The following is a 23614-nucleotide window of genomic DNA, read 5'->3' as shown; positions in this document are numbered from 1 at the left end:
AGAGAGCCGTGCAGGCCGCGGTCGGTTCAGGATCAGCTGAGCAGTTGGAGGATCACCGCCCCGTTATGTCTAGCATCCACCTTGGTTCTCCACGGATGGTTAACCCCACAGATAGCAGTCCTCTTTGAGCCGGGAGTTGGTTTGGAGGATGACCCCGCCAAAAACGAGATTTCCGGTCCTGCTGTAAAGCCTCCTGTGTATTTTTTTTTCTCTCTCTCCGTTGTGGGTGAGTCATGATGCACCTGATTTCTATACTGCGTTTGTTTACGACGCTGGCTGTTAGCAGTAAGCAGTGTGTGTTGTAGCTAGAAAGCTGCCATTTCTTTTTTTTTCTTTTTTTTTTTTTAAGAAACAAAGAAACTGGCTTACATTGTGCCTTCCCAACTTTAATCAGTAGCACAAGCTAAGCTCTATGTAAAATGAATTTGACTACTAATCTCTTTCTAGTCTTTGCTCAGTGCTTGTGAAATGTTACATAATAGCGCCCTTCATTGATGGTACAGTACTCTCTGGCCAGCTGTTATTTGGCTGCATCCGCCAGCACTTTAAGCCTGCTGTAGTGATGGTGTCAGTCAGGTGACACGGCTGCTCGGTGTCCACCCGCAAAGTCCAGTGTCTCACAGCTGCGTGAACGGCACCTTGCATAGGTATTCCCACTTCACATTTTTCCCACGTTACAACCACATGTAACAATGTTGAGATGTTATGTGACGGGCCAAGCAGCATACAGTTGTGCAGCGGTAGGAAAAGGATGCTATTTTAATTTTTTTTTTTTAAATCTGAAAATTGTGGTAGTCACTTTTTTATTAGCGACAACCCCCTCCCCACCCCCCTTAGTTGATCTTGTGGTGCATTTATAAATATGCGACATAATTTTCAAGTTTTTGTCTGTGTAAAAAAAAGCAAACAAGAACTGAAAGCCATGTATCCTTTTCCCTCTTCACTGCCATGTAATACTCTGTTCAGCTCTGTCACAGTAAATCCTAACAAAATACACTGGGCTTTAATATCAATATTTGCACAATGCAACGTAGAAGCAACTGGTTTCAAGTCACTTCTGCTGTTAGATCCGGTAAGGGAAGTGAGAATGCACATCTTGTTCCGCCAAGGCCAACTCCATTTGCTTATCAAGCTGCCACCTGTGAATAAGCATTTTATTTGTGTGTGCTGCTCATTTTCTGACGAATAAAAACTAGAAGCATTGCGATCAAAACTATGTGACGACACGTAAGGGATTATTCACATCTCCGCTCTTACGTCAAGCACTTTTGTGTATCTGAAACTGTTCAGTAAGAACATAAAAACATGAAGTGCCTGAATACCAGATTGTGTCAGTTGGAAGATACGCCTAATCACTTACATTATCTGTTTGCTCTGTTCTTTGAAACGATGACAGACCTTCACATGTAATAGAAAGGTCAACCTAGCGCAAGAGGTAGAAAGCTAAGCTAACCAAAGTGGAATAGACAGTTTTCTAAGCTTGCATCCACTTTTACAAGCCCCGACCATTGAGCTTCGTCTTTAGATTGACCCCTTGTATCTTAACACACTTACCTAAGTTGCTGCTGATTTGCCATAGATGTGTCATTCACAAACCCCAGATTCACTGCACTTCACATTTTCACTGCTTGAGTATGATGCACATTACCTATGCATTTAACATCATTGCCAGTTTGTTTTTTTGTATTATTGACTTACTTCTTACCTAAGCAAATGTGGAAAACCTCTCGTGTGTCTCTGTCAATAGAGGACAGCTATGCTGATGTCAAAGTCTCCTGTTGACATTTGGCAGAGTTTCTCAACATACAGAGCACGGATCTTTAGATTAGGTTAAGATTCACCCCAGACTTTAGGTGTCGCATTATTCTAATTCAATACGAGGCTGAACAACACATTACCTTTCAGTAAGAAATCATCAGAAAGTCAGTGTATTTACAATCTTCATTTTAGTTTATTTCTTGCTGCTTTCTTGTGGAAGTGTATGTTTAGGTTTAGCAGGTAAAATATGACATCTTTGTGTAATTCTGGTCCTTTTCCCTCATTTTTATTGTCATTTAATCTCTGTCTGCTTCCATTTCTTACTTTTCAACAAACTGTTTTCTATTTATCTTCCATTGAACATCAATTTGTTTATCCTAGTAGTTTTTGGACTAAACTAATCATGCTCAAATCATACATTAATGTAATTGGATATTATTTCCTTATTACGCACCATTTCTTTTGATTGTGGTTATGATTCTTGTTTGTGGGCATTGACTCTTTAAGAAATATGACCCTTGTAAAGTCAGGGGTTGCTACAACATTCTCACAATATGATAATCTGATGTAAAAATTCTACAGTATGATGATTTCATAGCATTCAAACATGATTTAAGAAAGATAAAAACTGTAAAACATCATTACAGAAAATGACCAGCAATGACCATCATTATCGTGCTGCTCAGCTTTATCCCGACCATGTGCTGTTCTTCCTCTCAGCTGTAAAGCCTTCAGACTCCAGATGTCTGCGTCTCTTTAATCCTACCTCCCTGATCCCCACTCCTAATAAAATACACTCCTTAGATGCACAGTTAAGCTTATATGCTGCATTGTTAATGTGGATGTAGATGCTAATACTGATCAGCTCACAGAGAACGACCAGTTGGAGATTTCGGCACATCATCGATGAGCTTCTTGTCGTAATCTAGGGGGTACTGTTGTGGTTGTGCAGCCTGTAAATATGCCACTCCTAAAATATGAGGAAGACTGAAAGATGCCGGACATGCAAATGAAAAAGTTTATTCTTGTTTTTTTTTGCCTGGCAAGTACTATTCTGAGTGTTTGCCTCTCAGTTTATTTTGGGATTCCTTCGTCCCGGGACTGACTGACAGGTCAGTCGGCCATCCAGCAACCAGTCATGAATAAGTGCCTTTATGTTTGCTGCCTCAGAGCTAATTAGCTAATTTTATTTGTATTAAGCCAGCCTTGCAGACAGAGGGCAATCAGGCAGGTTTCAGACAGGCGGGTTATGTCGCTGACTTTCTGTCTCTTGCCTTATCCGCCCTCAGAAATATTCTAACAACATGCTGTGATCAAACCGGTGCAACATGGATCCCGAGGAGCTCGAGCTGCAGAATGACTACCGATACCGTAACTACGCGGCGGTCATCGAGAAGGCGCTGCGAAACTTCGAGTCGTCCAGTGAGTGGGCGGATCTCATCTCGTCCCTGGGAAAGCTCAATAAGGTGCAGTGTGGATCCATTACTCTGAATTTTAACGGGTCCATTTTGTTGCATTAACTCGGAAAGTACAGGTTCCTCTTTGGTGTTTTGCTTAGATCTGTTACAGTTCTGTGAGGCCATGGATGAGGTTTGCTTTTGTGTTGTCACATCCTCTTTTTGTTTCTAAGTCTTTGTATGATTTCTTATGAAGAATAAAGATGCCCTTGTGTTTTTTTTTTTTTTTTTTCCTATTCCTTGTAAACCAAATATTGACTTTGGAGTGTCCCTGTGTGTTCAAGCTTAAAAAAAAACATGAGGAAGAGAGATGTCCAACCTTTTAAATAAAACTTAGATTAAGTTTTAAAAAAAAATATATGTGTGCTCCACAATGAGTATTTCTGACTCATTGTGGAGTTTTTGGTGAAATTCTTACTCAATTTTTGTGGTTTCTTTTCTTTTTTTATTTCCCCCAGGCTCTGCAGAGTAACCTTCGCTATTCGCTTTTGCCCAAAAGGCTGATCATAGGGAAGCGTCTGGCCCAGTGTCTGCACCCGGCTCTGCCCAGCGGCGTGCACCTCAAGGCTCTGGAGACATACGAGGTCATCTTCAAAATCATTGGCACAAAGTGGCTGGCCAAGGATCTGTTTATTTACAGGTGACAGAACCGGATAAAATTATCCTCAGCAAGAAGAATCCAGGCCTCGTTATGAACCGCTCTCACTCTGACTTGTTTCATGCATTTTGTTTTCTTCTTCAGCTCCGGCTTGTTCCCGCTGCTGGGTCATGCAGCCATGGCAGTTAAGCCAGTTCTGCTGACGCTGTATGAGCGTTACTATCTCCCACTGCAGAGGGCTTTGCTTCCCAGTCTGCAAGCTTTCGTAACTGGACTCTTACCTGGTCTGGAAGAAGGACTGGAGGTCTATGACAGGTCCATAAAAACACTTTTTAATTTTTTTCCCCCTCAAAAAATGGATCAAACAAATAAATTCCATCTGCCCATTTCCGACTACATCCTGCCATCTTTAATGAACAAGACGTCAAGATGTTTTCTGCTTAAGGCGGAGACTGACCCCTGACGTAGTCCAGGCTTCTTTTAGAGGCCAGTAGAACCAGAAACCCTTCTATTCAAGGCAATGGACATACCAGTATCACAATCTAAAATCTTCTTTATACCACAAAGGGTTATTCACTGAATGCAGCACAAACTTCCTCTTAACAATTTCTTAAAGAAATGATTCCTAATGATGAAGCTTGATAAAGATGCATTGATTTTGATATTTTGTGCTAAATGTACTCGTATAAAAAGATAAGAGAAAAATGAGGCTAATAGAAACTAAACGTATGCATCTTCTAAGCTGCTTTAGTTAGTTCCTGAATTATGGAAACCCCTCTGAATTGCATTCAATCCTTTTTAGTAGTACTATAGTCACGTTCTGTTGTTTATGATCTCTGCCTCTCCTCAGGACTGATGCTCTGCTGGTCAAGCTGTCGCTGTTGGTGGGTCAGCAGGTCTTCTTCGGAGCCCTGTGGGGAAGCATGCTGGTCACCCCGATGGTGCGGCTGCCCGCCTCAGTCTTTGTGGTCACACATTTTGACCGCATGGCCCCGCTGAGTCAGCAGACCTACATGCTGGGCTACGGCCATCACGCAGTGGTGAGTGTCCATGTTTGTCCCCCTTCAGTGGATGTTTGATTCCCTGACGGTCACCGGTTTAAGTTTTATGTTTCTCTCTGCTTCTCCAGATAAAGTCAGTCTGTCTTTCTCTGCAAGACTCGAATGTGTTGGTGCAGAGGAACATGCTTGAAGTGCTCCTCTACTTTTTCCCCTTTGCAACATGTCTGGTAGGTAAAAAAATGTTGGTCACCAAAGTGAATCTCCTTTATTTCTCTGTGTGTGTTACAAATATATCCAAATGTTTATTTGTTTTTTTTAGAAGATTTTGGTTGGCATCCATTTATTGATATGTATTCCCTGGCCTGAAGAGACTACAGTACAAAGCAACCAGATGGAGTTATCTAGTCAGCGATAAAGGCCTAAATAGAACGGCTATCTAAGCAAAACAGACAAATGCATGTATGACTCATGTCCCTGGCTTATTTTGTTTAAATGTCAATCAGATCTGACATGTATTCTTGAGGGCTTCAACATTTTTTAATTTAATGAGTTATCATAGCAAAGAGTATGTCAGAAAATAAATATTGTTTCATTTTTGATCAAAATATTAAATATCCTTAATTACTTAAATCTATTTTTTTTCTTCATTCAGAGAAATGTTTTGTTTCTATTCATTGGCTTTATCTTGATAGGCAAGTACTTCTGCCATTGTGCTGATGTACATCTGGTAGCCTTTCTAGAAGTGCTCTCTCTGTCTACGGATAAGTTAATCAAGTACACTTGACCTTTAGCACCTGGGTGACTCTTCATCCACCCATGGTTTCATTTCCAGGATGAACTTTCTGTTGTTCTCTATTCCAAAAATCCTTTAAAACATTTGCTGTCACACTGTTTACCCTGAGCCTAAACGAGCATTTATTAGTAGCTAAATTGGGTTTGTTGAATTAAAGCAAATTGAAACTTCAAATATGAATCAATGAGTTAAAAACAGCTCCAGACTATGGGAACCCCAGAGTGGAGTTTCTACATGTTATTCAACACTGAAGGTTGAGCATCATGGCCTCCAGAGGAACTGATTCTAATCTCTTCTTCTTTAATCCTGCTGAATCAAGTAGAATACTTGGTTCTCTTTATGTTTTGTGGATATGCTTCTAATAAAACCCACATATTTCAACATATGTCTGGGTCTTTTCCAGAAATCCTTTACTGCTCCTCAGCTAACTCTGTGCATTGTTGGTTTAGGACCCGGCAGAGCCCAGCGTGGCTCTCAGTGCTGACGACATGATCACCGTGGCGTCTGCAGCTTTACTCACTTTGCTCAGGAGAGACATGTCCCTCAACAGACGCCTCTACGCCTGGCTCCTAGGTCCTCAAGCTAGGGATATAAACTAGTCATGAATCGCATCGCTGTTTGCCAAAGGAAACTATTTTATTTGTTCTCGTTGTCGTTTGTGTCGCTGTGTTTGTGTCTTCAGGCACCGACATTAAAGGAGGGATGGTGGCGCCACATCCCACGCTCTCCACCACCGTGGAGGAGCACACCTCATTCTACTTCAACTCTTACTCGAAAGATTATCTTGTGAAGGTTTGATTTATTTAGTAGCCATATAAGATGTAACGTAAGACCAAGGCTCATGATTTTCGTAAGGCTAAATGTATGGCTGGTACAGAAAAAAACAAATGAATTCTCTATCCTAAATTGACCAAAACTAATTTAAAAGCACATGTTGTGTTAAACGTATATTAAAAAAAGCAACATTTATATATATATATATATATATATTTTTTTTTTTTTATTTATTTATTTTTTTTGCATTATCAGGTCCAATATTTTAAAGTATATTATCTAGATGAACCCTTAACAGTTGTTTCTCCTGATCTCATTTGCTCAGAACTATTTTACAGTACAAAAATCTAAAATAAGATGAACCAGAATCCACCAGTAGATTTATTGTGGTTTCTATTTGCAGGCTCTGATCAACATCCTCAAACAGAAGGAGGTGGACAGCGACCCAGAGAGCGTCATCTCGTACCTCAGACCCTTTCGCATCATCATCAGTCTGCTGGATAAACCCGAGATAGGTACGGAGCTGAGCTGAAGCACCTTATTATGTTAAATGGTTTCCAACCTGATTTTGCTGACGTGGCTTTTTTTTTTTTTTTTTTTTTTTGCGCTCAAGGTCCAGCTGTCTTGAGCTACGTGTTGTTGGAGGTGGTCCGAGCTTTCCAGCGCTACTGTCTTGAGATGCTTGGAGAGGAAAACATCCCAAAGTCGGGAAGCTCGGCCACCCAGCTAGCTTGGTGAGAGAAATGAGCAATGAAATGAACACGCTTCCTTTTAAGAATGAAATTACAGTTTTTGTGGCATGAATATGAAAAGAGATGTTCTCTTCTGTCTTCGTTTTAACAGTAAAGTAAAAGAGAACAAGAATGCGTCAGAGATCATAAAGACGGTGAACATGCTTGTGAGCTCCCTGAACAGCGAATATCTTTGGGAGTACATGACTCAGCGCTTTTGCACGTGTCTCAGGTTTGTCGGTCACACTAAATCTTTCTTTGCAATCAGAATTCCTTCACTGTAAACAAAAATAAAATGTTATCATGACAGTTGGGCCTGTCATGATAACAAAGTTTGCTGAGCGATTAATTGTCTAAAAAATGATTGCGATAAACGATAATATTGTTTCAAGACCTTTTGACACTGATTTAATGGAAATGACGTAATAATGCATGCTATTTCCTGCCATAGATAGATGCATGTTATTTTCAAAATAACACATAACACTGGAACTGATAAACAAAACCAAAAACAAAAATAAAATGGATTCTCAGTCTCCATTAACAAATGTATTTGAATAAAAACTAAACATAAAGCCAAAGTGGAAATAAATACAACATTCAGCCAAAAGAGTGCAGATTATGAAGTCTGTATACTATATTGCCCTTCAGTAACCACTAGATTTAAATAGAGAAGACGGGCACATCCGACTACCTGATGCAATAGTTCATACTACACGGGGGTTTTTTGCCCCTATTTTCTTAGAACTTTGGCCGATCTAAGATTGTCGCTGGTGATTTCGTAACCGATCATCCTGTAGTGTGATTTAGATCATGGTGGCCACTCCAATCTAAATCAGGGGTTTTCCCCAACTGGGAGCTTAACACTGAATGTGACAGGTAGCCAATCAGAAAGCGCGGATTCTCCTCTGTGCTTTCTGAGGGGAAATTACAGAGGTGAATCCCAAACAGCTGACACAGCACAACCCAAAATCCAGCGGACATTGGAGATGATATGTGGAAACAATATTAATATTCATTTAACATTTCGTACAAAGAATATAGAAATGACAAGAGGAGTTGGAGCCAAATTGCTACCACAGTTGATAAACCCGGTAACTTTTCAGCTGTTCTTCGTTAACGTGACATAAATAGGTTATAATGATTTTCATTCAGTCAGGACTTCACGCTGACTCTAGCCACATGCATCACAGGTAGATTCTAGTAAAGCATTGATTAATGCCTGGTTTTAAAATTAGTTAACTGGACTTGTAGACACCACACAGCACGACGAACCCGATTGAACCGTTAAACCTAGGATTTCTGTCGGCTAATGTGTCTCTCATGTTTTGAAAATGGGTCGACAATCGACAACTCGTGTAGTGTGCGCTGGACATTACACTAAGGAAATGAGGAAGGGAGGGTCGGTGGAGAGAACCGGAGTTGAGCCTTTCTTCATTCAGTGTCATCAACAGAAAGAAAAAACGCCAGGAAGAGACGATAAAGCTGATAATTAAAATGAGGTCGATAGGTTTAATTTATCGTGCGATTAATTGATTTATCATTTATCATGACAGGCCTACTTATAGTTTCAATTCAGTTTCAGTTACGGAGCATGTTTACATAGCTCCGATTCACAACACATGATTCAGACCAATCGTTCAGACAGATTAAAAGTCAAGTATGTGGACAGTGTCTAAGAAATGCTGTTTTAGAAACAAGTGTTTGAGTTACACCTTAACATAGTTAGAAAATATTAATAAAATCTTAGCTCTTCATTGTATCTTTTTTTTTGTTCCGTTTTAAAGTTAAACAAAGAGGTGGTAGTGTTTTAATGTATTTGCACAGTATGAGTTTAAATTCCTCTTGTCGACACGTTGATCTGAATTTGTTCAGAACCTACAGCGATCTGACTCGGTTAATCTGAAATCCTATTCTGTCAGTTTCAGCTTCCGGTGTGCCTCGTATGCAGAGGTTTTACTGAAATATCACAATAATAATTTCAAGACACATTTTTCAGTGTGAAAAATTACCTTTCTAATAATATTTAGAATTTTACATTTGTATTTTGATAGAAATTGTGTGCTAGCTGAAGCATAAAAGGAGATCGAGCATGTGTGTCAGCTTGTGTTTTCAGCGTTTTAATGTGCAGAGAAATGAAGTGTCATAAATCCCAGTTTTGTGTTTTTTGCTAAAGTGAAAAAGATGATCCGCCAACGGCTCCGGAGCAGGACTACGGTCAGCCGGCTCCCTCCGTCACGGAAATGTCCAACCTCATCATTTTCCTTCTGGATGTTCTTCCTCTGGTGATTAATACACATTTCCAAGAGTAGCTAAATAAATAAATTTCCAAATTCAGACAAAAGTAAAAGCATTTCTCAGTCATTTGCTTCCTCTTTGTTTCATGTTTCTTTGGGGGGGGGTTTTACCCATAAATACTGATCACCTGACTATTTAACGTTGTAGAAGCTTCTCATGCTGCAGCATGTTTGTGTTTTCTCAAAGGAGCTCTATGCCGACATCCAGTCACTGTTCCTTCCCAACATGCTGGGCACCATGCTGCAGAGCCTGCACCGCCACATGGACTCCATTTCCCTTGATGACATCACACAGGGGCTGCGGGTGTGCTTCAAGGTCCTGAGTAAGATCCAGATGCCTGTAGCTTACATGGATGTTGATGCAGGAGCAAACACAGAGGAGAGGGAGTCGGCTTCACCAGAGGAGGAAACCGCAAACGTGAGGATTTTTTTTTAGTGAGTAAGCGGCAACTTAGGGTGTTTTTAAAAGCTTATAAATAATTTCTTATCAAGGATGGACAGAATGAGGGGGAGAAAAATGGAAGCGTTAACGGACATCAGGAAGATGAGCGGGAAACGCGGGACCAAGGAGGTGAAGCCGAGCCTGCAAACGGGGTTTACTCAACTCTGAGGTCGGAAGACAGCGGGCTGGGCGTCAGCGCTTCCCCCTCAGAGCAGCACCTGCAGCTGGGAATGGCCACGGAGGCCAAGCGAAACGGAACCTGCAAAACCGGCGATGGAGTTTGGAGGAGGGGAGGGAGTGTAGAAGCCATGACACGGAGTCTGCAGGATATCCTGGCCTTCATAACCACAAGGTAAACTTCAGAGCCAGATGAAGATGCTTGATAACATCTGTGCAAGTCATCTAAGCATTTTTACTCTTCCGCCTTGATTTCAGATACCTGATGGTGCAGGTGGAGGACGTCGCAGATCCGGATCCAGAGCCTCAGCGTGACCAAAGCACCAACTCCGGGGATCAGAAGTCTCTGTCAAGGGGACGTGAAATTAAACACAAGCTCTCCGAGCTGTTTACTCCAAACAAACGCAAAGCCAGCGTCTCGCCTGACACTCCGCTCCCGCCGTCGCCAACGGAGAAGAAAAAGGAGCGTGGCTCCTCGGTGTGTTTGGACTGGGCAGCTGGTTACATGCCCCGAGGAAAAGCTGAGATCTCTGAGGCCTGTCGACAGACGTTCGTCGCCACCTGCCACCTGCTGCTGGAGAGCACCACCTTCCCCGTGTACCTGAGCGAGGAGGAGATGCTGGCACTTTACACAGACATGTTTGGACACTCAGGTCAGCATGTGGACAGAGGCGCTGCCTAACGAAATTATGTATACGCCTTGAGTGTTCTATTTTTTTGCTTTTATTTTACATTTTGTAGTGTTAAAATCCAACATTTCAGTGCATTTACTTGATATTTTTGTAACAGGCAAAATACGGAAAACTTCAGGCAATCTGAATAATTTTGCAAAGCATTGTAAATCAACACTATTTTAAAATGCCTTGACCCAGAAGTAAGTGATGAAATATTGTTGTTGTTTATCTTTCCACTCATTTCAGGCCGTGACGTGGACGGCCTCCCGGTGTGGTTGAGGTCCCTGATGATTCTGTGCTGCATGTCCAGGGATTACAACATTCAGCACACCGCCATGGCCTCCCTGCTGGAGCTCATCAACCACTCCCAGTCTTTAGCCCTGGTCATTGAGGACAAGCACAGGCGCTACCAGAGCTCTGACAACAACCCTCTGAGCGGGCGGCTGCAGATGGTCAGCGTGCCGCCCATCTACCCAGTCCTGCACCGAGCCATAGAGGAACACACAGACTTCTTTCAGGTCAGATTGTCAAAAGGGGAACTATTGGTGTGACTGAAGCCGTTTGGAGAAGGCCCTATTTAAGGTGGTGTGTTTGCTGTAACCCAGAGGTTATCCCGGGTCCTGTGGAGTCAACTGGACACGGAGCAGAGAGAGCAGCACGTTTCCTGCGTGGATCTGTTTTACAGGCTGCATTGTTTGGCTCCCTCGGCTTCCATCTGTGAGGACATCATCTGCCAGGCACTGCTGCACAAAGACAAGGTTCACACAGTTGTTTTTTTGTTTTGTTTTTTTCCCCCACTCTCCTCTGAATATCATTGATGGCCGGATGGAAAGTCAGAACTGACAGAGGAAGAGTTGTAAATATGATCAGAAAAACTGAAAGTTTGTGTGTTTTTTGTTTCCCAGGCGATCCGGCTGGAAGCTCTGCACCGCTTCACCGTGCTGTGGCACCTGACCCGGGAGACTCAGTGCAGCAGGACCATGTCTCTAAGTCGATCCTTTGACCGGTCGGTTCACCCCGGATTTTGTTCATGAAGCAAAAAAAAAAAATTCAATAAGTACTCTAAATTAAAAAAAAAAAAATCATTCTTAGGAGGTTTTAAGTGTTAAAAATAGAAACACTTAAGTAGAATAAAACAACAGATGGGGACAAAAGTCAAGCAGCCATGACCAACACAGTTCATAACCGCCAAATCTGCACATATCTGACATATGTATGTGTATATTTACCTTATCTACCTGGTTGGTAGAGTTTTCCTCTCCACATATACAGATGTTCTTTAAAGACATTGGAGGATAGTTAGGGGTCATTATGGAACAGAACCAGACAGAAGACGAGTCAGGTTGTGGAGAAGTTTACAGCAAGGTTAGGCTATAAAATATACTTCAGCAGACAACTTGGGGTTTTGTGCCTTGCATAAAGGTACATCGTCACCTGCAGCCTCTGTTGTGTACAGAGCTTTCAAATGATTGTTGACTCAACCGAGGATGACTGAATAAGCATGCAGCATTTTTCTTTTGCATTTGTATATAATTTAGAAAATCACGCCTAATTTTTCTTCGACTTCACCATCCTGTGCTAACTGTTTTTGGTGTGTTGCATAAAATCTAGACAACTTGATTTAAATATGAAAAATGTCATATTTTTCTGCGAACACATGCTTATGGCCCCGTGATTATACTGAGCACGTGCAGAGAGGTCTTACTTTGTTTTAAATGTAATTTCTTTGCTCTCAAATCCTCTGTGGTGTTTCAGGTCTTTGTGTGTTGTAGTGGACAGCCTGACCTCGGCTGATGGCTCAATAAGTGCGGCCGCTCAGTGCTGGCTGGTCAGAGCTCTGTCCCTGAACGATGTGATCCGAATCCTGGAGCCCATTCTGCTGCTGCTGCTTCACCCGTCCACGCAGCGCTGCTCCATCCAGAGCGTTAAACAGAATCTCACGGCCGGTATGCAAATTCATCTCTGCCTTGGAGGAGTTTCTCTAGATTGAATATGTGTGTGTGTGTGTGTGTGTGCGTGTGTGCGTGTGTGTGTGTGTGTGTGTGTCATTAACTTGATATGCTTGTTGTTTTCAAGGTAACCTGAAGCTGTTAAACGGCAGGAGGAGTTTGATTAAAACCTCTCGGACACCGGCAGACATGGTGGCATCTGACGTGACGACATTAAGCAGCCTGGATGTCGTGGACCGAGAAGCTCTGTGGGCCGAGTTGGAAAGTGGGCCGGAGCCGCAAAAACCCGAAGAGGCTTTACCCGCGTCAAGGAGCGAGAGTGAGGGTACAGAGGAAGATGAGGTCAAAGAGGAGGAAGAGGAGGATGCTGAGAGTGAACACACCGAGTCGGCAGACACCAGCGGCGCCCTGGTTTCCACGGAGAACTCCAGTTCCGGTTCTGCTCCGCCCAGCAGTGTCGAGGAGGGGGGTTTGTTGAACGGCCTGCGGAGGGTGGAGTCCGAGCACACGCAGGCGTCCGATTCGCTGTCGAGCGAAGAGGAGGAGGACTTTGAGCTGGAGGCCATGGCCAGGTCTCGCCTGTTGAAGCAGGAGCGAGAGAAAAGGGAAGCCATCGACTCTCTGTTCCGCCATGTTCTGCTGTACCCGGCGGCGGCGGGCGGCTGGCGCCACCTCCTCCAGGGCCTGGCGCTGCTCGACAGCCTGCTGCGCAGCAGCCCCGAGTGCCACCTAGTGGACGCCCTGTGCTGCACGTCGCTGGACACCAGCTCTGCCGCGCACTTAAACCTGGTCTCCAATCTCCTGCAGCGCCACCAGCAGGCTCAGGACGGAAGGTGCTTTTACGGCTGCCTGCTGTCTCCCACCTCCTCCCCCTCCGCGCCCCCGTCGCTGCTTGTCGAACTGCTTGTGTCGCTCTGCCTGCAAATCCTGCGCTCTCACTACCCGTCCTACCTGAGCCTGACTCCCCTGGACCTGCAGGGCAACATGGAGGTCCAGGTGAAGAGCGTGACGGTGCTCACTCGGATCGTGAAGCAGCTCTGCTTCACGGTACGAGGACAGGAGTGCAGCAAAGCCACTCTGGAATCCATCCACAGACTCCTGACCTGCTGTAAAGTCCAGCAGTACGCCCTGCTCTCACTGTCGGCCTCCATGTACGTCAGCCAGAAGGCGGCAGATAAGGGAGCATCCAAGGGAGCCGAACTGCTGGATGAGGCAGGAGGCCTGTCGGAGGAGAGTTTGGTGAATCTGGGCGCGGGAGGCGGGGGCCAGGAGCAGTGCCCCTTACAAATAGAGCTACTAAAGTTGCTCCAGGCTCTGATAGTGCTGGAGTACCATGTGTGGCCAGGTGGGGTCGCATCTGCGGTGAGCGGCACCTCAGGCCAGCCTGGAGACCCTCGTGAATCCTCACCGGCCTCTACCCCGCTGGCCCGGGAGTGGCAGACCGCTGTGCTCTTCCAGCAGTCCATCAAAGCGGCGCAGTACGTCCAGAGCCACCCCATCACGGCGCAGGGGATGTTTGTTTCCGCGGCAGCAAGAGCCCTGCAGCCTCAGTACGGCTACGCCATGCACCCCCACTGGGTGTCGCTGCTGTGCTCCTCTCTGCCGTACCTGGGGCGCTCCTTGGGGATCATCGTGTCGCCGCTCATCAGTCAGATCTGCAAGAACATGGACGATCTGGTGAAGCTCCACGAACACGAGGGAGGGAAGGCAAACCACAGGTAGCTTTAAACGTACAAGCCCGTTTCTATGACTGATGTGCAAATTAAAAAGTGTTAAAAATGGTTGTCATAGCAATATCAGTGTATGTAATATCAAAAAGGCTGCTTGGATGCAAAAACCGGAAGGTCAGTAAGCTTAGATACACCTGGCCGACTGGATGGAGGCTCACTGCAGTGCCTGTTTTAGTGGCCGACATGGTAACCATCGTGGAGAGCGGTGAAGACGTCATGACGACAGAGACACATGAGAGTGCTGGCGAATTACTTCCACTAATTATGTTTCCTGAATTCTGATTTATTGTAAAAAACCTTCCTGTTTAGATTGTTGAGGTTAACTTTCTCTTTGAGTGAAACAATAATTCATAATTCTGTTATACATGTGGTCATTTTTCTAATAAAACATTCATAAACTATGCTATTTTGGAACTCTTTAGGTCAAAAGATGTCTTGTTTGTAAAATGTGAATCTGTTAAAAACAAATTAAGGGAACAAATTAGAACATATCTCAATGATCCTTAAAGTACATATACAATATATTTTAACATTTATTTTAAAGACAAAAACGGTTGCTCTTCAGAATTTTTGTTTTTCTTGACTTTCCTCTGAAATATTTTATTAATTTTTACTTTTTTTGTCAGCCTTACCGGCAGGAAGGAGAACATCGCTCCGGACTACCCTTTAACTCTGCTTGAAGGCCTGACCACCATCACACATTACTGTCTCCTTGACAACAAAAAGGTACGGCACGCTTACGGCGACATATCTACCTGCTGTGTGATCTACCGTCATTTAATATTGAATCCTTGCACTTTGTCCCCTCTCTCGTCAGTCTCTGGTGGCTTGTGATCCCGTGGACGTCCGGAACGCGCGCAACGCCGTGCTGGAGGCGCTGCCGCAAATGCTCAGCAGCATGGCGCTGCTGTGGGGCGTTGTCGTGAGGGACGAGTTTCAGAGACGTGCGTCTGACTCCGGCCACAGCAGCAAACATGCTTCTACCTCCGTGTATTTCAAAAGCTCCAAGGTGGGCCACTGCCATATTGTTGAGATTCTCGTGCATTGTCTGTTTTCTGACTCCATAACTTCGTAACATCTTAATTCTGGAATAAATGTTTTGATATGTGTTTAATTAGATCTTGCGGCAGCGGATCCTGCAGTTTCTGCTCCCTCTAACCGGACATTATGGGGTCCAGCTGATGGCTTCAGTAGGAGTAGTGTGGAGCAGCAGGAAGAGCAAAAGGAGACACAAAAACCAAGTAAGACCCAAACTGCGTGGAAATCTAAGGTCTTGCGTTCAGTGCTCTGATTGACTTCCTGGGTTTCCTTTTAGGTTTTACCAGTGGCCAGTGAGGCTCGTCTGGTCGTCGTGGAGCTTATAAAATCGCTTCACACCTTGAATATAGAAACTGTCCTCCACTTGGTCAAAGAGGTTGTGAAGAGACCACATCAAATCAAAGGAGAACAGGTACGTAAACAGATTTTTAAGACTTTTTTTTTTTTTTTTTACCGTGGGTGATTTTCAACTTAAAGGTTCTAATTTCTTCCCACCAGAAGGCAACGCTGGTCGATATTCCCATGCTGCAGTTCAGCTATGCCTATGTCCAGAGGTGAGGATGAATCTTGTTATCTAAAAAAAACAACTACTATTCTTCTCTTTTTTGCTCATTTTCATAATAATCTGTTTTATCTGTTTGAAGCATTTCAGCTGCGGCTCTGCAGGAAAACGTCGCTCCTCTCCTCAGCCTGCTGAGGGAGTCTGTTCAGCTCAACCTGGCGCCACCTGGACATTTCCTCCTGCTGGGGTCAGTTCCCATCTGTCCACGCTACATTTTTGAATTTCTTCTTCCCTTTGGAGGTTTTACAGTAATTCATGACTGATCCTCGAGTCTGAATTTTTATCTTACAGAATCCTAAATGACTTTGTCAACCGTCTCCCAAACCTGGACAGTAAGAAAGACTCTAAAGATCTGCAAGTAAGATCCAACAGTCCTTGTTATTCTCACAGACCTGCAGGCAGCTAGTGCTCTGCTTAGATCACAGGCAGGTGAAGGTAAGATCCCTTTGTTGATGAAACTTTTGAGCAGGAGGTGACTCAGCGGATCCTGGAGACGGTGGGTGGGATCGCAGGCTCTTCTCTAGAGCAGACCAGCTGGCTCAGCCGAAGCCTTGAGGTCAAAGTTCAGCCACAGGTCTGCGTGGAAGCTGAAGAACCGGATGACGCAGAGGTGGACGGGGATCACTGTGGTAATTTTTTGATGCTTCGAATGTAATATTATTATGCAGGCAAGCAAGTAATTTGATTTTGAGAGAGCACTTTTTCCAATTCTGGAAGAAGACCCAAATTGTTACCCTCAGATGTTCAAAAATTTACTTGGTTGTCACCAAGATCTCAGGAACCACTGATGAACTTGATGTAGCTGTTAAGATTTAAATCTAAAAGAGACCTATTAAGTATATGGCAGGATGTGGTTGGTCTTGTGTGATGTAGGTCAGTAAATACTTGCTTCGCCACTGGATGTGAACATGTTGCTGGAACACTAGCGCACGTCCGACGTTTCACGATCAGACACAAACTGTAATCCCCAGATGAAACAAAATTGGTTAGAAGATTAAGGAAAACCTTAAAAAGCTACCCAGGCTTAAGTTCTTCATAAACTGGAAGCTGGCAGGACATGAGTGTCTCTGTCCACAGTAAAGCCAGTTTTGCACCGACATGGACTGAGAGATCAAGAAAGAAGCTCCTTCTACAAAATGAATGCCTTCAAGTTTGAGTGAAACTGCTCACATGAACAAACCAAATGCTTTCTGGTTGAAGCCGGTTTTGGCGACACTTTATTTGACGGTGTGTGCAAAAGACTGACACGACTCCTTCATAAACATGTAACACCTGTCATGAACATGAAGGAGTCTTTACGGATGTTTATGACTGATATCAGTCATAAACTTGTGACTGGCAAATAATGACACTTTTTATGCAAAGTTGCATACAAAAGTCCATTCAAAGTGCCTACTTTGTATTATTTTGTAAATAATGACACTTTAATGCAAACTTGGCACCGTTAATGGACTTTCAGTGCAACCTTTAAGGCAACTTTGCATTAAAAGTGTCATTATTTACCGAATGACATTTCATGACACCAGTCGTAGACATTCATAAAGACTTCTTCATATTCATGACACGTGTTATGTCATGTTTATGACGGTGTCATGTCAATCTTATGCACACCCCATCAAATAAAGTGTTATCCAGGTTTTATTCTCCAAGGATTAAGCTAGACTAAGATAGAAATTATTAAAAGCCCAAAGTTTGTAAAACATTTATGCCAATGATGCGTGCATGTTAACGTTTGACTGAAGCTTTATATCGTATTCACATGTTGATTTTTCCTTCCTTTTTCATCCAGAGTCACTAACTCAGGCTAATGCCATGGTGTCGTCCTCCGCTCCGTCGGTGTACAGTGTGCAGGCCCTCACATTGCTTGCAGAGGTGGGGTTTTATGTACACAGGATTATCTGTTTACATTTTAGGCAAATTGGACTGTGGCTTTTCATTTCACTCTGTGCTATTAAAGCATATTGCTGTCTTTTTCTCCTCTTGTAGATCTTGGCGCCCCTTCTGGACATGGTCTACCGTAGCGACGAGAAGGAAAAAGCCGTTCCCCTCATCTCACGTCTCCTGTATTATGTTTTCCCCTACCTCAAGAATCACAGGTAGAAAAAAACAAAAAAACTGATGCTGAATCACGTTATTGCCTGCAAGCCTCACTGTCACCAGGGTTACCTGACTCCTTTATGTCGGGCTCCTGTCCTGCAGTGCCTACAACATGCCCAGCTTTGCGGCAGGCGCCCAGCTGCTGAGTAGTCTGAGTGGGTACGCCTGCACCAAACGGGCCTGGAAGAAGGAGGTGTTTGAGCTCTTCATGGACCCCCTGTTCTTCACCATGGATGCCTCCTGTGCACACAGGTGAGTGTGAGCATATGGTGGAAGCACAAATAACAGAAAATGGTTGCATGGAAATTTTTTAAGTCCTGAAAAACTCGGGATAGTCGTGATGTGGAAGTTGAATGAGCTCCACCCGTCAGTCTTGTTAAAGTGATGCTGTTTTAAAACTGCAGCTAGCAAGCTATATGTAGCAGATCCATTAACACGTGGAGTTTTTCTGAAGTGACGTAAATGTGGAAATTTGGGGTTTCTGCAGGAGCCAACGGAGGAGAAAATCAGCTGATTGAGGCTAACAAATGATTTCTTAGTTCAGATCTAGTTCTGACAACAAGCCCTGCTGCTTTTCCGCTGCATTTAAACACAGCAAAGACATTAGTAAAGGTGTTGATGCATTTTACAACCTGATTTACTTCACATTTTTATTCTGAAGAGTCGAAACCAGGGCCCTGCAACCAAATCCACATCATCCCAACATTCTATAGAAGAAAATGTGTCCGTCCTCTTTATGCAAAAGTTTCATAGTTTTTCTAAATTTTAAACCCTAAACATAGAAATAGAAGGTTCTCTAAAAATGACCAAAAAAAATTCTGCAGTGTATATGAAAAACTGAAAATAGTTTGTTTTTGTTTTTTTTCAAATGGGAATATACTGCTTGTGGCTTTAAATGAATTTTACTTTGCTGGACTGAGGGCAGAAATGACTCTGGGTTAAAAATGATGCAGATCACTGCACTAAACAAATGCAAAGTAATCACAGGAACAGTTTATTGCTATTTTAAAGACCTTTCTATGAGAGCCTGCCACATTGTGACATTTTACATGGTGAAACCTAGCAGGAACCATCGAGACAAAACTATTTGCTCTCCTAATTTGCATCACATTTAATTCCAATTATCTGTTATGTCTGCAGTTCTAATTCTGCTTTTTTATTATTATTATTTCATAGTTGGAAATCAATCATTGACCATCTACTGACTCATGAGAAGACCATGTTTAAGGACCTGATGGGTGAGTACCACTGAGACTCTTTCTGAAATTGAGAAAATATTTTTGTCCTCAGAAATATGGTGGGCAGCTATCCAAACCGCTAACATAAATGTTACCATACCAACTTTATTTATAAAGCACTTTAAAACAACCACAGCTGATACAAAGTGCTGTACATCAAAATACAACATAACAATTAAAAAAAAAAACATAAAATAAGAACTTACAGTTTAAAAACAAAAACATACAATTTAAAACTAGATCCTGCTAGAGTTGAAAGCCAAGTAAAATAGATGGGTTTTAAGACAAGCTTTAAAAGTGGACAGTGAAGGGGCCTCTCTGACCTGCAAAGGCAAGTTTTAAATGTTAAAAAGAACTGATGACGAAAGATTATCGGATCTGTATTGTGGATTTATAACTTCTTACTTAATGCAAGAAACAAATTGAAACTCTTTGTATTTATCTCGTCTTTGTATTTATTTGCACAACAGGCATGCAGAGCAGCTCCCTGAAGTTGTTCCCCAGTGCCGACCAGAAACCCATGCTGCTGAAGCGGCAGGCTTTTGCGATGTTCAGCGGCGAACTCGACCAGTACCACCTCTACCTTCCACTTATTCAAGGTGGGCTTCTTTTGTTTTACACATCGGTGTAGGCTTATGTACGCATGTTCAAACTAGGCTCAAATAAAGCCAAGTTAAAAAACCAGCCGGTTCCTTTCAGAGCGCCTCACCGACACTTTAAGAATGAACTCGAGCCCCGCGGTCTCGGCCCAGATGTTCCTGATGTTCCGAGTTCTCCTGCTGCGGATCTCCTCCCAGCACCTGACGTCGCTCTGGCCTATAATGGTCACAGAACTTGTAAGTTTCCTTCCTGAGAGGGCCATGTATGATCTAAAGAGTCATGGTTGTATGAAGCTGTTGTCTTTAACTCGTGTTTTTTAGATACGGATATTTGCACGTTTAGAGAAATCTCTGCAGCCAGAGAAAGATGTCTCAAAGTGAGTTTTTTTTTTTTTTTTTATCATTATCTGTTTCACAAATGCACTAAAACTTGCATTTTATAAGTTCTGTGTCTTTGTTTCCAACTTAGGTTGACCAAAGTGGTGCGCGGGGCACTTGACAAAAATGGACCAGTAAACTTCTCCAATGCAGAGTTGGACATGTACCTGTCAGCCTGCAAGTTTCTGGACACTTCCTTGGCCTTTCCTCCAGAGAAGATGCCCCTCTTTCAGATGTAGGGAGCTGGAAAACATGCCTTCTTTGTAACATCAGTGATACATTTAGCAAAGATATTGGTTTCGAAAGCATCTAATTGGTTATCCTCCAGGTATCGTTGGGCATTTGTCCCGGAGGTGGACGTGAGCCGCTACAGTGGTCCAGAAAATACGCTGATTGAGGGAGAACAGGAATGCACGCAACATGTCGTCAGAGTGCTGGAAGGGATACAGCAACGCTATGGGGTGAGTTACAGTGCTGCTCTTTCATCAGCACCTGATTGGATCTTATTCCCAAAACATTCGTGTCAATAAAGTGGCGACTACAATAAATTAAGCATCTGACTCTGGAGAGTCGTCCATAGTCAAATGCTGTCTCATCATAAGATTTTTTTTTTTTTTTTAGGTCTGGTTACTTCCACTGCAATTGTATAAATCACCAAACATATTGATGTGGTATTTGGCAGATTTGGTCACAAATCATAAGAGTTATTTACTCCAGGAGGTGTCTGGAGTACATCACTTTTTCACATTTTCCTTAGTTGCAATCACAAACTTCAATTAGTTTTATTTTAAAGAACAACATAAAGAGTACTGCAAAGATCCACAACTCATCTGTGGAAATCTATCATCACGACGAAATAACTACTAGAGAATTTCACAAATCTGTTCCTTATGGGAGAATGGCAAATATAAAACCTTTCTGTTGAAAGAAATCCATAAGAGGTTTCGTCAAAAGTTTGACGTTAGCTTTACATGGGACACAGCAAACATGTTGACCACATGAGACCAATTTGAACTCTTTGGAATACATGCAAACATACTGTTTGCATGTATTCCAAACATGTTTGAATGTTTGGAATACATGCAAACATGTTGTAGACCAAACATGTTTGTTCTGCAACTTGACTCCATTTATCCCACCATCAATTCCAAGCAGCTTCCATTAAAAAAAAAAAAACATCCCCACAGAATGCTGCTGACTTAAACATCATTCTGTGGGGATGATGTTGAAACCAACATGTTCCACAACATGTTGATAAAAAAGAATAGAAGAAAACCTGTTGAAGGTTAAGATTTGGGTGGAAGTTTACCTTCCAGCAACACAACAACCCTGAACATACAGCCAGAGCTTCTGCATACAGTATAGTGGACTAATCAAAGTCCAGATCTAAATCCAAATGAGAATCTGTGGCAAGACTTGCTGTTGGCAGCTTCACTTAATCCAATGGGACTGAGCTTGAGTTTATAAACGACACTTTCATCTGTAATTGCATGGAAACGTGACTCTACAAAGTAGTGACTCAGAGAGACGGAATGTGCATGACGCATTTTTTCAGGATGATTTTCTGTTTTGTTTGTTTTACATAATTAAAATCCAGGTTGTATTTTCTTTTTCCATATATGCTAGTCTGTTGTGGTAATAACACGATGAATGTGTGTGGGGTATTTTTTTTGCGAGGCGCTGTATTTCAGAGCTGACTCGTACTTCAAAGCTCTGTTTGCCGCTAAAGTTGTATTTATTGCTTTGTGTTGTTGAGGATAAAAACATAAAGTCGAGCTTTGAAACGACACAAATCTCTGTGCCCTGTGTTTTTTCAGGCACTGAACGGACTGACTGAGGAGTCCTCCACGGACAACTTGGAGTTCCCCCTCCTCACTCAGAGCTCCCTGTCCTCCATCACCCAGCTGCTGCCTTTCCTTCGCACCCTTTGCTGCTCCTTCCAGGCCCCTGCCCCCTCCGGCCAGCCTGCTGCCCACTTCGCCGTAGCCGAATACCCTGCACCCAGTTCGCACATTGTTCTGAGCAGACTGGAGGGCATCATTGAGAACGAGTTCCTGGACTCCATGGAGAGTTAAAGACTGAGCTTTCTTAGCTGCAGGCACATAAACAAAAAAGACCTGTAATGGGCACAACCAGTGATTTTTGTTGTATTGTGGAGTTCTAGTGAAGGAATGGTTTTGGAAATGTGTTTTTCTTTTATGTAGTAATCGTTTTGATTACATCTGTACATGTACTTCTGAACTGCTTTAACTAGAAACAAAAAAAAAACAAAGGGAATCCATGGTACTCATTTCCACATGACTTTTAATGTGAAAAAAAAATGAAGGAATGCAGTTTATTTTCCGTCCAAAGATGAGGTATTAATGCAGCTAAAAGTCACTAACTTACTGCTTTCACCGTTAATAAAAGCAGACAGGTATTCTCGATTCAGGTTACTTATTGTCCAAGCAAGGCATGCACCTTATGGCCGTGGTAGTAGAGTCAATAGATTTTAGTGAAGCACATAGAAAACTTACTGTGAAGAACTGCATTAGGCACCACTAGAGTTTTATTTTCCTGAACTGCAAGTTTGTTTCTTCAGGTGTAATAATCCGTCTTAAGAATGTATAAACTCTTAGATTTCTCTTGATTTATGCTAACATTTTTTATTAGTAATGTAAGGAATGTGCTTTGCGTGCATTGGGAAAACTCTTAAAACAACGGCTGTGCGTCAACATATTACATGCTTTGAGTTGTTGGTGACCAAGGGAAATGATCCTTTCCTAGTTTTTACTCCAGCATAGGTTTTACAGCTACTGTTGTCTGTATTTTCCTGCACATCTGAATGTTCCTGTAAGTTATTTATCTTTCAAAGGACCGCATCAAATTTTGATGCAATAGGGGGAAAAAAAACAAGTCATTAAATTAAACACAGCATTTAACTTCTGATTTTTTTTTTATTGCATTCCCACCAGTTTATAAATGAATATTTTGTTTTTATATTGTGCTTTTAAGACATTTTGCGGGTTTAAGACCAATTTCAAAACTTATATTGGCTCAAGCTATTGCACTTCACTAAAATATATTTTAAAAGAGAAATCAGTCTCAAATGTAATTATTAAATTATCTTTAAATCTGATGTGAATTGTTTTTATTTCCATTGACCTTCAGTTATTATGCACTGAAAAATCATCAGTTTTAATTTCTCTGCATTGTGACTCATTTCTATGAAAGACAAGGACATGTCCCTTAAGTCTAAGTGAAAACTCACCCGAAACTGTTGCTTGAATAAAAGGATTAATTTATTATTAACCTATAATATGTACTTTCACTTATTTTAGT

General features: G+C 42.6%; 1 protein-coding gene across 2 annotated transcripts; it reads left to right on the top strand.

The window, feature by feature from the left end:
* dop1b (DOP1 leucine zipper like protein B) lies at window positions 1-23411 on the top strand. 2 transcript variants are annotated; one of them, XM_007546354.2, is made up of 38 exons: window positions 1-226; window positions 3048-3224; window positions 3674-3855; window positions 3958-4128; window positions 4664-4853; window positions 4943-5041; window positions 6057-6180; window positions 6290-6399; window positions 6785-6896; window positions 6995-7115; window positions 7225-7344; window positions 9289-9397; window positions 9597-9827; window positions 9902-10203; window positions 10287-10681; window positions 10949-11220; window positions 11308-11460; window positions 11608-11708; window positions 12458-12648; window positions 12779-14369; window positions 15008-15107; window positions 15199-15390; window positions 15500-15622; window positions 15697-15831; window positions 15918-15973; window positions 16064-16168; window positions 16273-16339; window positions 16451-16610; window positions 17771-17853; window positions 17968-18077; window positions 18181-18330; window positions 19255-19316; window positions 19787-19915; window positions 20016-20152; window positions 20237-20292; window positions 20385-20528; window positions 20622-20754; window positions 22111-23411. In XM_007546354.2, the coding sequence occupies exons 2-38, from the start codon at window positions 3087-3089 to the stop codon at window positions 22366-22368; spliced, it is 6912 nt and encodes a 2303-aa protein (XP_007546416.1). In that variant the 5' UTR covers window positions 1-226; window positions 3048-3086; the 3' UTR covers window positions 22369-23411. The 2 variants fall into 2 exon arrangements, with proteins under 2 accessions (XP_007546416.1, XP_007546415.1); XM_007546353.2 differs by having other exon boundaries at window positions 16448-16610.
* The last annotated feature ends 203 nt before the right edge of the window (window positions 23412-23614 follow it).

Source organism: Poecilia formosa, unplaced genomic scaffold (genome assembly GCF_000485575.1).
Source record: "Poecilia formosa unplaced genomic scaffold, Poecilia_formosa-5.1.2 Scaffold16, whole genome shotgun sequence".
Classification (NCBI taxonomy): Eukaryota; Metazoa; Chordata; class Actinopteri; order Cyprinodontiformes; family Poeciliidae; genus Poecilia; species Poecilia formosa.
This window is presented reverse-complemented; position numbering and strand designations above follow the sequence as displayed.

Coding starts and splice junctions, on each gene's coding strand:
- dop1b (XM_007546353.2), top strand. CDS start 3,087: ATGGATCCCGAGGAGCTCGAGCTGCAGAATGACTACCGATACCGTAAC. Junction 4,854..4,942: donor GCTACGGCCATCACGCAGTG/GTGAGTGTCCAT, acceptor CTGCTTCTCCAG/ATAAAGTCAGTCTGTCTTTC. Junction 18,331..19,254: donor GATGCCTCCTGTGCACACAG/GTGAGTGTGAGC, acceptor ATTATTTCATAG/TTGGAAATCAATCATTGACC.